The sequence below is a fragment of the Microcaecilia unicolor genome, chromosome 8 (assembly GCF_901765095.1).
Source record: "Microcaecilia unicolor chromosome 8, aMicUni1.1, whole genome shotgun sequence".
NCBI classification, from domain to species: Eukaryota; Metazoa; Chordata; class Amphibia; order Gymnophiona; family Siphonopidae; genus Microcaecilia; species Microcaecilia unicolor.
In genome coordinates, this window is record NC_044038.1 from 51,137,223 (window position 1) to 51,153,775 (window position 16,553).

The 16,553-nt window shown below is 46.5% G+C and overlaps 1 protein-coding gene across 1 annotated transcript in view; it reads left to right on the forward strand.

Annotated features, from left to right (window-relative positions):
- Window positions 1-16,553, forward strand: part of WDR90 (WD repeat domain 90) — a 240,642-nt gene that overhangs the window by 95,255 nt on the left and 128,834 nt on the right. Inside the window, exon 15 of the mRNA XM_030212253.1 lies at window positions 7,075-7,193. Within this exon, the coding sequence (XP_030068113.1) occupies window positions 7,075-7,193 (119 nt within the window). The remainder of the gene's footprint in view (window positions 1-7,074; window positions 7,194-16,553) is intronic.

The following is a 16,553-nucleotide window of genomic DNA, read 5'->3' on the forward strand; positions in this document are numbered from 1 at the left end:
TCAAGGGAGTTAATCACCTGCGCCCTCCTCTGCACTCAGTGGTGCCTGCGTGGAATCTCAACCTGGTGCTAAGAGCCTTGCAGAAGCCGCCTTTTGAACCCTTGTCGAGGGCATCTCTGAAAGACCTGACGTTGAAAGCAGTCTTTTTGGTGGCTATCACTTCAGCCAGAAGAGTTTCCGAGCTCCAGGCGCTCTCATGTAGAGAGCCTTTTCTGCAGTTCACTGAGGCAGGAGTGACTATTCGCACAGTGCCTTCCTTCCTGCCCAAGATTGTTTCTCGCTTCCATGTGAATCAGCAGCTCTGTCTCCCTTCCTTTCATAGGGAGGACTACCCAGAGGAATACTCTGCTCTCAAATATCTGGATGTGAGACGTGTCATCATCAGATACTTGGAAGTGACCAATGATTTCCGGAAATCGGATCATCTGTTTGTCCTGTTTGCAGGTCCTCGTAAGGGTCTGCAAGCTGCTAAGCCTACAGTGGCAAGATGGGTCAAGGAAGTCATTGCAGCGGCTTATGTGGCCGCGGGGAAGGTGCCGCCTATCCAGCTGAAGGCTCACTCCACTAGAGCTCAGGCGGCCTCGATGGCAGAGGCCGGGTCCGTCTCCTTGGAAGAGATTTGCAAGGCGGCAACTTGGGCTTCGGCCCATACCTTCTCCAGGCATTACCGCTTGACTGTGGCTGCTCGGGCGGAGGCCCGGTTTGGAGCTTCAATGTTGTGGTCAGGGATTTCAATGTCCCGCCCTGGGTGAGTACTGCTTCGGTACATCCCACCAGTCTATGGATTGATCAGCATGATGATATGGAAGGTAAAATTATGTATCATACCTGATAATTTTCTTTCCATTAATCATAGCTGATCAATCCATAGCCCCTCCCAGATATCTGTACTGTTTATATTCTGGTTGCATTTCAGGTTCAAGTTTAGTCTTCAGTTCCTGTTCAGGAGGACTTCGTGTTCAAGTTTTTCAATGAATTCTTCAAGAGTTGAGACGAATTTGTGTTACAGTGAGCTGCTGCATTCCTCTCCCCTCCGTTTTACGGGGCTGGATTGAGACTTAAATTCTGCCGGCGCTCCCTCCCGCTTCGTGCGGCAGTAGGGCAGCTTTGTACCCCTCCCGCTTCGGCGGTGTTAGGGTCAGTCAGCTCCTCCCGCGGTTGCGGTTGCAGGATAAGCCAGATCCCCTCGCATCGGCGGGTGTGGTGTCCCTCCCCCTCTCCGCGGGGATGAGCTGGACGGATTCCCCTCCCCCACTTGTGTGGGGATGACCTGGGTTAATTCCCCTCCCCCGTTTCGGCGGTGGTGAGCTGGGCAGAGTGTCCCTTTGTGGGTGTAATTCTCTAAGTGCTGAGTCCTGCGGATGGAGCTTGGATATCGACATACTGAGGAGTTTCCGGCAGCACATGACCACATATAGGGAGGCAAAAGGATTGCTCTCTATCTCCACCTGCTGGTAGATGGACACAACCACCAGTCTATGGATTGATCAGCTATGATTAATGGAAAGAAAATTATCAGGTATGATACATAATTTTACCTTACATTTGGACACTAAAGTTATAGAATTAGGGGGTTAATGGGCAGGAAGGAAATCAAACAGAAACTGACAAAGGATGACTGCTGGTTTCTTGTCCCAGCAATGTGAGTTGACCAAAGGGTTGAGAGCTGCTTTGTATGCACACCTAAATAACAAGACCTTTAGACATTGGGCAGAGAACTAGGAGTGTAGAATACCAACAGGCAATGGTAGCAGTTGGAGGAGGTGCTCCCTAAGACATCAGTAACAGAGAACATATAGGAAAATATCTGTAAGGTGACTTACCAAGGGTCCTTAACCTCAGTCAGTCTGTTGTGGAATGCTGCCAGGTTTTCCCAGAGCTGCAACACTTCAGCTCAGTACGAGTGTCTCTTTCTAGTGCAGTACACATAGTAACATAGTAGATGACGGCAGAAAAAGACCTGCACAGTCCATCCAGTCTGCCCAACAAGAGAACTCATATGTGCTACTTTTTGTGTAAACCCTACTTTGATTTGTACCTGTGCTCTTCAGGGCACAGACCGTATAAGTCTGCCCAGCACTATCCCCGCCTCCCAACCACCAGCCCCGCCTCCCAACCACCGGCTCTGGCACAGACCGTATAAGTCTGCCCAGCACTATCCCTGCCTCCCAACCACCAGTCCTACCTCCCACCACCAGCTCTGGCACAGACCATATAAGTCTGCCCAGCACTATCCCCGCCTCCCAACCACCAGCCCCGCCTCCCTACACTAAAAAGTACTTTGATCAACTAAATATAGGACCATATTCCAACAACATATTCTACAGGTTTGTAGACCCCTGATTCAGGCTCACATGCCGAAACACGGCTGTCAGCTCCTCGAAGTGTTGATTTTTTTGACTATGTTAAAGGAGCTATATATCGAGTTTTGGACGTCCTCGTTTTCTTTGCCTCACTTCTTTGTTGTTTACATGTTCAAGAAGTTTGAACTTTCTCCTTTTTTTTTTTCTTTCCCTTGATACCACCACCAACTACTACTACTACTACTACTACTTAACATTTCTAGAGCGCTACTAGGGTTACACAGCGCTGTACAAATTAACAAAGAAGGACGGTCCCTGCTCAAAGGAGCTTACAATCTAAAAGACGAAATGTCAAGGTGGGGTAGTCTAGCTTTCCTGAGTAGAGGTGTAGTGATTAGGTGCCGAAGGCGACATTGAAGATGTGAAAGCTGTGTTGGGAGAAAGGTAATATGGTACATCAAGCTCCATCTCTGACCGTCTTCAAATCTAAGCTAAAAGCCCACCTTTTTGATGCTGCTTTTAACTCCTAACCCTTGTTCACTTGTTCAGAACCCTTATTTTATCATCCTCACTTTAATATTCCCTTATCTCTTGTTTGTCCTAATTAGATTGTAAGCTCTGTCGAGCAGGGACTGTCTCTTCATGTTCAAGTGTACAGCGCTGCTTACGTCTAGTAGTGCTATAGAAATGATTAGTAGTAGTAGTACACATATGGTAGAGTTGCAGGAAGATCAGAGTGTTCTGGAGCACGGTCGGATTCTAAATGCACTGCATTGTATGGGTAGGTTTCTTTTTGATGAATAGAAAAGATGGGAATCAGAAATTATTGATAAAACATCTTCTGAATGCAGCGAAGCAGGTTGTTTCTGCAAACTGGTAACAAGAGGCTTTCATTTTGAGCAGATAGCAGGATATCACAGATGAAAACGAAACTAGTGCAGAGAGAGAGAGAAGATTTGGGGATCATTTCATAGAGTACATAGGATAAAGTGGAAGGGGAAGTCTGAGATTTAGTTAAAGTGGGCTGGAACCACAGGGAGGCGTGGGGAGGAGAAATGGATATGTCAAAGAGGGCTCCTTTTACTAAGGTGAACTAATGGATTTAGTGTACGCTAACGATTAGCATCGCTAAATGCTAAGAAGCCCATTTTATTCCTCTTGACTTCTTAGTATTTAGCGTGCACTAAATCCATTAGCACACCTTAGTAAAAGAAGCCCAGAGTGACTTAAGGCCCACAGGATTGCATTCATCTTTTGGTATTGGGTTTCATCCTGTATTACTTTTATAAACTATGATGATAAAAAAATGTTTAAATACTTTATTTATGCAAGTGTATGTGGTTACAATAATAACAGGTAGTCAACAGTCTTATCATTTATCAGTTTGTCATAAATCCCCATATTACACTTGATGAACCTCACCCAAAAACTAAATAAGCCAACCCCCGAAAAACCCTCCCCCCCCCAAGGTTCCCTCTCCCACCCTCTCCCTCCCATGAAGGACATCAACCATTCAGAATTCTGCTCCGAGCAGTCGGCATTAACGTGTCCCAGAAGGGGGACCAGCATTGCAAGAGGCAGTCCCCTCAATGTGAGGCCAAATCCCGAACGTCCCTGCATTCCATCGCACTCAGGGAGATCATAAGGGACTGCCACTGTTGAATCGAGGGATGGTCAGGAAGTAGCCAGACACTCAATATGGTTTTTTCCCCCCATCAGAACCACCCGCCTTAAGAAGGTTGTCAGACCTGCCCTGCCGGGTCCTTCCATATGGTACACATCAAACAACAATGCAGGAGAGGGTCGCCACTTAATCTTCCAAATCCCCGACACATGTGCACAAAGGGTCATCCAGAATGCCAGGACCGGAGGACAAAGCCATAACATATGGCCCAAGTGGGCCCCAGTTCCCACACACTTAGGACAATCATCTCAGGGGCACAGGGTAGTCCTAAAGGCCCTTTGCGGTGAGATGTAGAGGTGCATAGTAAATTTATACTGCAGCTCCTGAATATCAGCACTCCCAAAAGCCCCATAACAGGCACGCAAGCTAGTTTGCAGTGTTTTATCTTGAATCTGGTATCCCAATTCCCCAGACCAACTCTGCACCAAGTCCCCATAGCACACCCCAGGCAATGCCTCTCTTAATTGACTATGAAAATATTTCAAGGGAACTGCCAATTGTGCTTCTAGGTCATATATCTCAACTAGTTGTTCCCATTTCGTCAGAGACAAGGAGGCCTTTGGCAACGAGGCAATATAGTGATACAGTTGTAGATAGGGGAGAAAGGCCCGAGGGCTCAGATGTTTACTTGTACACAAGTCCTTAAATACATTACATGTGTCATCTTTATTTAAGACTTGGAAGAGAAAATTGGTCCCCTCCTCTCTTCACCCGCGGAAAACCGCCGAAGACCTACCCACAGGGAAGTCTGCATTCCCCCAAATTGGCAACAAGGGGGATACATGAGGGTCAAGGTTATGAAGTTTACAAATCCATCGCCATGCCCTCCGCAGGGGAAGGAAGGGGGGGGGGGGGGGCAAAGCTCGGCCGCGTGAAGCCAATAACTAAAATGTTGCGGGTTCATCACCATACCTTCAGTAACCAGGCAGGAAAAGAAGATCGTACCCCTAAACCAATCACTCAGATGCCTTATACAGCCAGCCACTGAAAACACTTTAATAGCGCTTCGAGGCTACCCTTGTACAATAGGAAGGTAGGTCTGCAAAAAAGAGACTCGGGCTCGCCGTCCATTCCAAACAAATTTTCACCAGCCGTCGATGCAACAAATGTTTATCGCGTTGCAGAAAAAAGAGGGACATGACAGAGAGCCATTTTGGGACTACTATCATATTGTATAGGGCAGTCCTTCCCCACAGAGATACAGGAAGATGTTGTCACATCACTGTGATAAATTTAAAAAAATACATTGTAAATTTAATTTAAAAATTAATTTTTAATAAATTTTAAAAACTTATCCAAAATAACAGTTAACACAAATAACCAACCAAGAATTTTTGAAAGTTGGGTGACAAGTTATACTTGGCATATTGGAATTTATGAAAAATCCTTGTTAAGATTGATTTGTTAAAGAATTTAAAAATGTATAGCTTTTCAATTTTGTGAAAAAATGTTTGGTATGCCACTAATTGATAAATTATTAAATGCCTAGATAACCATTTACAATTATTAGAATGAAATCATTTTTGGACAGATGTAAAAAACAGTGGTAGCAGAGATAAGGGGAAGAAAGAGAGACAAAACAAGGGACAAGTAAAGAAAGCAGAAGCTAGCGCTACCTCAGTTCAGGGGGTAGCTAGGTTGGAATCATTAGGCTACCCCTCATAAACCAGGTAGAATCAGAGGTTGAATGGGCAGGAAGCTATAAAAATAAAGCAAAAACCCTGTGCAGTTGTGATTGAAAGTTGATTGTGGCACAGCCCAGCAAAGGCTGAATAGGATTTGAGCTTGAAGCCCAAATAAGTGAGAAGAAAGTGCCAGTCCAAAAGAATATTTTCTCCATCCAAGGACAGAAGTTTATACGCTGACCCATAAACCAAATGGACTTTTGTTTAAAAGTTCAGCAGATAATTTTATAAAGCTTTATCTTTGTGTGAAGCCTGTCGTACATGGGGGGAAAAGGCTTTTATAAAATTGTGTGGCTGTATACTTGTGTATAAGTACACGTAAGACTTAATTTGTAGACAAAAAGTAAATGGAACTCTGAAGCCATGTTTCAATAGAATTTTTTTCATGAGGAGAACATCTCCCTAAAAAAAATGGAGCCATGTCTCTTCTGACTGCAAGGAGAGTACGATTGCACAATACTAGATATATAGTGACATACGCCAATCCCTATTTTAGTGAGGAGATGTCCCTGATACTGATATTGATGCATCATCATGAAACTAATAAAAGCTGGATTGATGATAAAATTGAGTTGGTTAATGGCAAGACCATTTGTCTGTCGTTCTTGCTCTCCCAACGTTTGAAGGTCTGGCATACAATATAGAAAAATTTAGAGAGGTTAGATGTTTTATTTATGCAAAATGTTTGTTGATCTCCTTACTATTTGTAAGATCGTATTAGTGTTATACCATTATAAAATAGGTGACTTTTTGTGGCTGTAACTTGAAAAATTATACTTTCAGTGACCATATCTATCTCTTTGAAGTTCTCCTTCCTCTCTCTGAGCTCAGACAGCTGAGCCAAGAGAAGCCATGTAGCCATTGAATGATTAATATTCCCAATAAGTGACAACAAATAGGCTAGATATGAATCACTTCTGTCTCTAGTTGTGGCTATATACCTATAGCTACCCTTGTTGCGAGCTGAAATCAAGCAAGATTTCAGATCATGAACTTACCACATATTTTAAAAAAGTGTGAAAAGACATTACAGTGACAGTTCTCAACATACATGAAAAATATAAGGCAAACCAGAACTGCTCTTACTGAAAATCATGCAAAAATTAACTTGTCCATTAACTTAAAAGATTTTATAGAAAACAAACATGAAGGGTTATTTTTTATTTGTCCATAAATAGAGAGCTGCTGCCTCTTTCTCGTGTCAATTTACTCCTGACACATAACTTATATTTGTCTTCTGGCTAAATTGTGGAGGTGTGGATCTTGGTCTAGGAGGGGATGGCCTAGGTAATCTTGGTCCTTTTCTGCAGCAGAGGGCATTCAGGAAGGTTTGCTACCTGTATCTGAAGGTAGACTGGTGGTGGTGACTTTAGCAGCTTTTACCTTTATCTCCTCTCTGCAGATGGTGGTAGTGTGGAATACATCTCAGGCGAGCCAGAGGGGAGAGGTGGTCATCCTAGCAAAGGCGCACACAGATGTGGATATCCAGGCCATGAAAATTGCATTCTTTGATGATACCAGGTAGCAGAGAAACAGTTTCCTGTGCTGTCAGGAAACTGAGACTCATAGATCACATCTGTGAGGAAGCTCACACTGGGTGCTGTTTAGTGTGACACTAACAAAGCACTCTTGTCAGGAAACTAGGAATGCTAGAATCCGGGCTGTCATTGTCAGGATATTGTTCTGAAGCAACTAAAGCTGCTTGAGTTCACTTGTCACTATGAAACCACTGTTTTCTCCAAGGACAAGCAGGCTGCTTGTTCTCACGATTGGTTCAACGTCCGCGGCGGCCCAGGAAACCGGCAAAATTTTGCAAGCAAAATAAAAATCTTTCCAGAACGCTCTGGCACGCGGGCTAAGCACACCGCGTATGCGCGAATGGCTTACCGCCTGTGGCACAAGCGTGTCATCTTCAGTTTCCTTTTTTCCGCGTCTGAGGTAGCACGGTTTTCGCTGTGTTCCTCTTTCAAGGCCCAGGAGACTTCGTCTGTTATGCTTCTTCTCTTCGTTTCAGCAAAATAAAAAATAATAATAATTTTTTTTGTTTCTGGAGTAGTTCCCTTATTTTTAAAATTTTTGTCACTAAATTTGTTTTCTGTTTGTTGTGGCCCTCTTTTAGGCCGTGCGGCCGGGTTTTATTTTTCCCGTTTTCTGCCTTTTTGATTGGCACAATCGCGTCCTTTAATTTCGCAGCCGCCGTTTTTCCATCCATGTCATCGAGGACACCCAGCGGCTTCAAGCGTTGTACTCGGTGCAACCGGACCATCTGGGGTACCGACCCCCACGCGTGGTGTCTCCAGTGCCTTGGGCCCAATCATCTACCAGCTGCTTCTAAGCTCGTTCCTTTGATGAAAAAAATGGACCCAAGTGTCTCAGGAGGCTCAACGAGAAAAACTTTTTGCTGATCGGTCCGGTCCTTCAGCACCGGTACCGAGGTAGTCGTCGGCTATGTCGAGGGAAGCATTGACTTCGAGAGCACAGGTAATGGCTCCCGAACGACCACATCGCGCTGGGAGCAGCGAGGTATCGAGTGGGTCTCCACCTGTCTCGAGGCCTACTGCTATGCAGGCCCCCACCCCGGACCGACCTTCGTCGGACCCAGCCCCGAGGAGGCGTGAGGATTCCACGTCCTCCTCTTCAGTACTGAGGAGTCTCGATGACAGGCATCAAGCAAAGGAAAGAAGCACCATCGTCAATATCTTTCCATGCGCGGTACCGAGAGCTCCGGGGAGCCGAGGGATTCAGCACCCGAGAAGCGTCTGCGCCGGGAGGACCGCTCACCCTCTATACAGGAGGTGCCGATGCGTCGGTCTTCTGGCAGCCTGGTACCAGCTCTCGAGCCCCCACAGATTCTGCCACCGGCTCCTGCACCAGCCCCGCAGCCTTTTCTAATGGAGGCTCTCGACGAGCGCATCAGGGCCCTTCTTCCAGAGCTTCTGGAGGGATTGCTGCACCAGTCTACTTCGGTGCCAGGGGTGCTTGCGCCTTCTGCACTGTCTGTTGAGGCGGCATCTGGTCCTTCACCTGTGGTGAGGTCCCCGACCTCGGTGCTGCTTGCGGCATCGGAGTTGGCTGCCACCCAGGTCGACTCTCCTTCCACGTCGGCAGAGGAAGTTTCGCCACAGTCCAGGCAGGGGTCGACTTCTCGACATCCCCCTCGAGGTCGTCGTTCCAGGCTCGGATTCGGGCTGCTCTTAGAGAGCTTTTGTCTGATACCAAGGATGAGCGTTCATGGGAGGAAGAGGAAGATCCCAGATACTTTTCTGAAGAAAAGTCCTATGGGGGTCCCCTCTGATCCTACTCTGCCCATTGAAAGAAGGATGTCTCCGCCTGAGTGTCTTTCTTTTTCCTCCTTTGTTCGGGAAATGTCTAAGGATATTCCCTTCCCTATGGAGGTTGTGGATGAGCCCAGGGTCAAGATGCTCGAGGTCTTGGATTATCCTTCTCCACCCACAGAGGTTGCAACGGCTCCCTTGCATAACACACTCAGGGAAGTTCTTATGCAAAACTGGTCATTCCCTCTCTCTAATCCAGTGGTCCCCAAAAAAGCTGAGTCGCAGTACAGAGTCCACGGAGAGATGGTGATGGTGAAGTCTCAGCAACCTCATGATTCTATGGTGGTGGATTTTGCTCTCAAGAGAGCCAAAAGTACTAGGGACTATGCCTCGGCGCCCCCAGGCAGAGAGTCTAGGACCTTGGATTCTTTTGGGAGGAAGACGTATCAGGCCACTATCCTCACAACCAAGATTCATACATACCAACTGTACACGAGCATCCACTTGCGGAACTCGGTGAGTCAACTGTCCAGTTTGGTCGAAGCACTTCCTCCGGAGCTCGCTGAACCTTTTCACCAGGTGGTCAGGCAGCAGAAGGAGTGTCGAAAATTCCTGGCCAGGGGTAATTACGACACTTTTGATGTGACATCCAGAATAGCTTCTCAAGGTATAGTGATGTGCAGACTCTCATGGCTGTGTGTCTCTGACCTGGATCATTCTGTCTAGCAGCAGATGGCGGATGTTCCTTACCGGGGGGATAATCTTTTTGGCAAAAAAGTAGAGGATGTGGTGGATCAGATCAAGAAGCACCATGATGCTATGGATTCTCTCTCCCGCCGGGCATCTTCTGCTACCACCTCCTCATCTAGGAGGTTTTTTGGAGGGAGGAGGAGTGCTCCCTATTCCTATAATAGGCATAGGTACACTCCTGCTTCTCAGCAGCCTGTCCAGGTTCAGTCCCAGCGCGCTCGTTCTCGTCAACAGCGTGCGCTTAAGGCCCCTGCGGCTCCCCAGCAAAAGCAAGAGATGGGCTTTTGACTGGCTCCAGTGCAGCATAGCCACAGTGCAAGTGTCCATTCCAGATGACTTACCGGTTGGAGGGAGGTTAATATTTTTTCACCAAAGGTGGTCTCTTATAACCTCAGACCGGTGAGTTCTTCAAGTAGGCCGCTTAGGATACCCTCTCAATCTGGAATCCATGCCTCCAAATTGTCCACTGGGAGCTCAGTCCTTCAGCTCCCAGAACAAGCTGGTACTTGTAGAGGCCAGTGCGGTCGAACCCTTTCCACCAGGGGAAGAAGGGCTGGGATTCTATTCCAGGTACTTCCTTGTGCAAAAGAAAACGGGGGGGGGGGGGGGGGTGCGTCCCATCCTAGACCTAAGGGCCCTGAACAAATTTCTAGTTCGAGAAAAGTTCAGGATGGTTTCCCTCAGCACCCTTCTTTCCATGACTCAGGAAAATGATTGGTTATGCTCTCTGGACTTAAAGGATGCCTGTACCCACATCTCGATACTCCCAGCTCACAGGAAGTATCTTCGATTTCGTTTGGGAACTCGGCACTTTCAGTACTGTGTACTGCCCTTTGGCCTCGCGTCTGCGCCCAGGGTTTTTACAAAGTGCCTGGCTGTGGTCGCAGCATCGCTACGTAGACTGGTAGTGCATGTGTTCCCTTATCTCGACGATTGGCTGGTGAAGAGCACCTCAAAGGCAGGCGCTCTGCAGTCCAGGCGGATGACTATTCGAGTGCTAGAACTACTGGGGTTCGTGATCAATTATCCCAAGTCCCATCTCTTTCCGGTTCAAAAATTGGAGTTCATTGGAGCTCTGTTGGATACACGGATGACTCGAACTTATCTCCCCCAGGAAAGGGCAGACAATCTCCTGGCCCTCATGTCCATGGCTCGAGCGTCTCAACAGATCACAGCTCGGCAGATATTGAGACTCTTAGGACACATTGAGGGGCATAATCGAACGAAAACGTCTATCTCCATGGGCGTTTATCTCCGAGAACGGGTCCGTGAAGGGGCGGACCGAACCGTATTTTGGGAAAAAATAGACGTCCATGTTTTATTCGACAATTTGTGAGCTGGGCGTTTTTGTTTTTCAGCGATAATGGAAAATGAAAGCGCCCTGCTCAAAAACGAATAAATCCAAGGCATTTGTTCGTGAGAGGGGCCAGGAGTCGTAGTGCACTGGTCCCCCTCACATGCCAGGACACCAACCGGGCACCCTAGGGGGCACTTTTACAAAAAAAAACAAAAAGGTAAAAGAGCTCCCAGGTGCATAGCACCCTTCCGTTGGGTGTTGAGCCCCCCAAATCCCCCTCAAAACCCACCACCCACAAGTCTACACCATTACTATAGCCCTAAGGGGTGAAGGGGGGCACCTACATGTGGGTACAGTGGGTTTGGGGGGGCGGTGTGGAGGGCTCCCATTTACCAGCACAAGTGTAACAGGTGGGGGGGGGATGGGCCTGGGTCTACCTGCCTGACGTCCACTGCACCCCCTAATAACTGCTCCAGTGACCTGCATACTGCTGCCAGGGAGGTGGGTATGACATTTGAGGGTGAACATAAAAAGTTGTGAAACGGCATATTTTTTGTGGTGGGAGGGGGTTTGTGACCACTGGGGGAGTCAGGGGAGGTCATCCCCGACTCCCTCCAGTGGTCATCTGGTCATTTAGGGCACTTTTTGGGGCCCTATTCGTGGAAAAACAGGGTCCAGGAAAAGTGCCCTAAATTATCGGCGAAAGGCGCCTATCTCTGATCGACCGATAACCATGCCCCAGTTCCGCCTTCACCACGCCTTTGACACGCCCCCATCAACTTTGTCCGCATCCGCGACGGAGTGCAGTTGAAAACGTCCAAATTTGGCTTTCGATTATACCACTTTATTTGTTTTTGTGAGATAAACGTCTATCTCCCGATTTGGGTCGCAATATAGGCGTTTTTCTTTTTCAATTATAAGCTGGATGGCCTCCACAGTTCATGTAACTCCCATGGCACGCCTACATTTGAGATCAGCTCAATGGACCCTATCTTCCCAGTTGTGGCAGGCTACAGGGGATCTAGAGGATATGATCCATCTCTCCACCAACTTTTGCAGTTCCCTTCAGTGGTGGACCATTTGATCCAATTTGACCTTGGGACGTCCATTCCAAATTCTTCAGCCACAAAAAGTGCTGACGGATGCATCCCTCTTGGGGTGGGGAGCTCATGTACATTGACCAAGCTCCTTTCAGGAAAAGGGTCTTCAGATCAACCTCCTGGAATTGCGAGCGATCTGGAACGCTCTCAAGGCTTTCAGAGATCGGCTGTTCAACCAAATCATTCTAATTCAGACAGACAATCAGGTTGCTATGTATTACACCCACAAGCAGGGGGGCACTGGATCTCATCCTCTGTGTCAGGAAGCCGTCCGGATGTAGCTTTGGCCGCGCCGTCACGGCATGTTTCTCCAAGATGACAGACTAGCGTCAGATGCCTTTCTCCTACATTGGGGGACTGGCCTTCTGTATGCATATCCTCCCATGCCTCTAGTAGGGAAGACTTTGCTGAAACTCAAGCAAAACCGCGGAACAATGATCCTGGTTGCTCCCTTCTGGCCTCGTCAGATCTGGTTTCCTCTTCTTCTGCAGTTCTCCTCCAAAGGACCTTGGAGATTGGAGTGTTTTCCTACCCTCATCACCCAGAACGAGGGGTCACTTCTACATCCTAACCTCCAGTCTCTGACTCTCACGGCCTGGATGTTGACAGCTTAGAGGTTGCCTCCTTGGGTCTTTCAGAGGGTGTCTCCTGAGTCTTGCTTCCAGGAAAGATTCCACGAAAAAGTGTTATTCTTTCAAATGGAGGTTTGCCATCTAGTGTGATAGCAAGGCCCTAGATCCTTTTTCTTGTCCTACATGGACCCTGCTTGAATACCTTCTACACTTATCAGAGTCTGGTCTCAAGACCAACTCCATATGAGTTCACCTTAGTGCAATTAGTGCTTATCATCAATGTGTAGAGGTTAAGACTGTCTCTGGACAGCCTTTAGTTGTTTGCTTCATGAGAGGTTTGCTTTTGTCTAAGCCCCCTGTCAAACCTCTTCCAGTGTCATGGGATCTCAACATCGTTCTCCCCCAGCTGATGAAAGCTCCTTTTGAGCCACTGAATTCCTGCCATCTGAAGTACTTGACCTGGAAGGTCATTTTCTTGGTGGCTGTTACTTCGCTCGTAGAGTCAGTGAGCTCCAAGCCCTGGTAGTGCATGCACCTTACATCAAGTTTCATCATAACAGAGTTCTCCGCGCTCACCCTAAGTTCTTGTCGAAGGTGGTGTCTGAGTTCCATCTGAAGCAGTCTATTGTCTTGCCAACAGTTTTTCACCGTCCTCATACCCGCCCTGGTGAAGACAAGTTGCACACCTTGGACTGTAAGAGAGCATTGGCCTTTTACGTGGAGCGGACAAAGCCCTATAGACAGTCCGCCCAGTTGTTTGTTTCTTTTGATCCCAACAGGAGGGGAGTCGCCATCGGAAAATGCAGTCTCTAATTGGCTAGCAGATTGCATATCCTTTACTTATGCCCAAGCTGTGCTGACTCTAGAGGACCATGTCACGGCTCATAATGTCAGCGCCATGGCTGTGTCAGTGGCTCACTTGAAGTCAGCTTCCATTGAAGAGATTTGCAAGGCTGCAAGGTGGTCATCTGTCCACACATTCACATCTCACTACTGCCTTCAGCAGGATACCCAATGCGACAGTCGGTTTGGGCAGTCGGTGCTGCAGAATCTGTTCAGGGTTTAAAATCCAACTCCACCCTCCTAGACCCATTTCTGTTCTGTTCCAGGCTGCATTCTCACTTAGTTCTGTTTCTTTTCAGGTCAATTTCTGTTATATTCTCGCCGTTGCAAGGCCCAATTGACCAATGTTCATTGTTTTGAGTTAGCCTAAGTGCTAGGGATACCCCACATACAAGCAGCCTTCTTGTCCTTGGAGAAAGTGAAGATACATACCTGTAGCAGGTATTCTCTGAGGACAGCAGGCTGATTGTTCTCACAAACCCACCCACCTCCCCTTTGGAGTTGTTCTAGTTCTCTGATTGCTTTTTATTAAACTGAAGATGACACACTCATGCCGCGGGCGGGAGGCCGTTCACGCATGTGCGGTGCGCTCTCGAAAGATTTTCATTTTGCTTTCAAAATTTTGCCGGTTTTTTGGGCCGCCGCAGACGTCGACCCAATCGTGAGAACAATCAGCCTACTGTCCTCGGAGAATACCTGCCACAGGTATTCATCTTCACTATATAGAAGCTGAGATAGCTGGTACTGTTTGGACAGTGCTATGAGGAAATTCACTCCTGGATTTCTGTTTGCTGACTGGCACAGGTGGGACATCACTGTGAGAAAGTTAACATTTCTGGTGCTCTAAATGGTATTGAAAAGGTACTGTGAAACATTTCTCCTCATCTCTTGTCCAGTCCTGACTAGTGGGTTTATGTTCTCCTGCCTACAGATAGAGACTGAGAACCACTGGTTTGATGACATCGCCCTGTATAGGGTCTTCTGCAGCCCACAGCTAAATAGTATTTCTCAGTGTCCAGCAGATCTAATGCTTATTAACCGCCCAATCCCAACAGGAGATCCAGAGCGGTTTATGATCAGAATTATCCTAAATTAACCCGCTTAGCTAATGCAGGCCCTGGCACTGAATACAGCTGGGACCCATATAACTGTTTTACCTATAAGCTCCCCCCCCCTTCAATGATTCCTTTCCAGATCTTTCAGGGTAGCATTTTCTGAAATGCTCCATGTTTCACGCACAGGACCCAAGATGCAGGCAGAGCTCTGAAGTCTCAATTCGTGGTTGGGACGATGGTGAAGGGATGAGGGATTTAGATTTGTTAGGAACTGGCCAACATTCTGGGAAAGGGGAAGCCTATTCCAAAAGGATGGTCTCAACCTTAACTAAGATGGAACCAGGTTGCTAGCACTAACATTTAAAAAGAAGATAGAGCAACTTTTAAACTAAAATGGGGGGGGGGGGGGGGGGCAACAGTTGCCCAGGAGTGCATAGATCGGTATGGAGTATCCTTGAAGGATACTACTGAAACAAGACATTAAGGGAATCCCAATAGAGCGGTTTCAACAATGGTGAAAGAAAGCTAGGAGTGTTTAAGGGGAGAGCAGTGTAAAGGATCCACATTATCCCTGTCAACTTCTAAACAGCTTGTAGATGCAAGGAAAAAGCACAAATTGAAGTATTTATATACAAATGTTAGAAGTTTAAAAAATAAGATGGGAGAGTTAGACTATATACCACTAAATGAAGAGGTAGATATAATAGGCATCTCAAGACCTGATGGAAGGAGGACAATCAATAGGATACTGTGTTAACAGGGTGCAAGTTATATCACAGTACATAAGAATAGCCATACTGGGTCAGACCAATTGTCCATCTAGCCCAGTATCCTGTTTTCCAAACAGTGGCCAAGCCAGGTCACAAGTACCTGGCAGAAACCCAAATCGTGGCAACACTCCATGCTACAAATCACAGGGCAGGCATTTGCTTCCCATGTCTGTCTCAATAGCACACTATGGACTTTTCCTCCAGGAATTTGTCCAAACCTTTTTAAAACCCAGATACACTAACCGCTGTTACCACATCCTCCGGCAAAGAGTTCCAGAGCTTAACTATTCGTTGAGTGTAAAAATATTTCCTCCTATTTGTTTTTTAAGTATTTCCATGTAATTTCCTCGAGTATCCCCTAGTCTTTATACTTTTGGAACGAGTAAAAAAAACAATTTACTTCTACTCGTTCTACACCACTCAGGATTTTGTAGACCTCAATCATATCTCCCCTCATCCATCTCTTTTCCAAGTTGAAGAGCCCTAACCTATTTAGCCTTTCCTCATACGAGAGGAGTACCGTCCCCTTTATCATTCTGGTCGTTCTTCTTTGAACCTTTTCTAATTCCACTATATCTTTTTTGAGATACGGTGACCAGAACTGAACGCGATTCTCAAGGTGCAGACGCACCATGGAGCGATACAAAGGCATTATAGCATTTTCAGTCTTATTCACCATCTCATTCCTAATAGAATGGATCAAAGTTGGGGGGTGCACTATATTTTAAAGAGGGAATTGGATTAAAAAAAAAAACCATTCTCTACATGAAACAGATAGCAGTGTAGAATCCTTTTGAATAGAAATTCCATGGGAATATACTGATAGGTGTGTACTACTGTCTTCCAGGACAGAACAAACAGATGAAGAATTGTTGATAGAAATTAGGAAAGCTGGCAAATTGGGCAACAGTATAATAATGGGTTATTTCAATTACCCTGATAATTCCCAAAGGGATAGTAGAATAATACTCACTTATATAACCAAATAATTCTACTAGGATACAACAGAGTATTGGAGGTGTACTATCACTAGCATATGTGAAATGTGGAGAAAAAAAGACTTCAGAAATCCTAAAGAGTGCTATTTATGTGGAAACCACCTTTCAATTTTCTGGCACTCTAGTTCTTCAATCACTAGTCTTCACAAAAAAAACTCCACTCTTCTTATTCAAATAATGCATGCGTCTACACCTTTTCACAATACTCTGTGTTGAAGGCT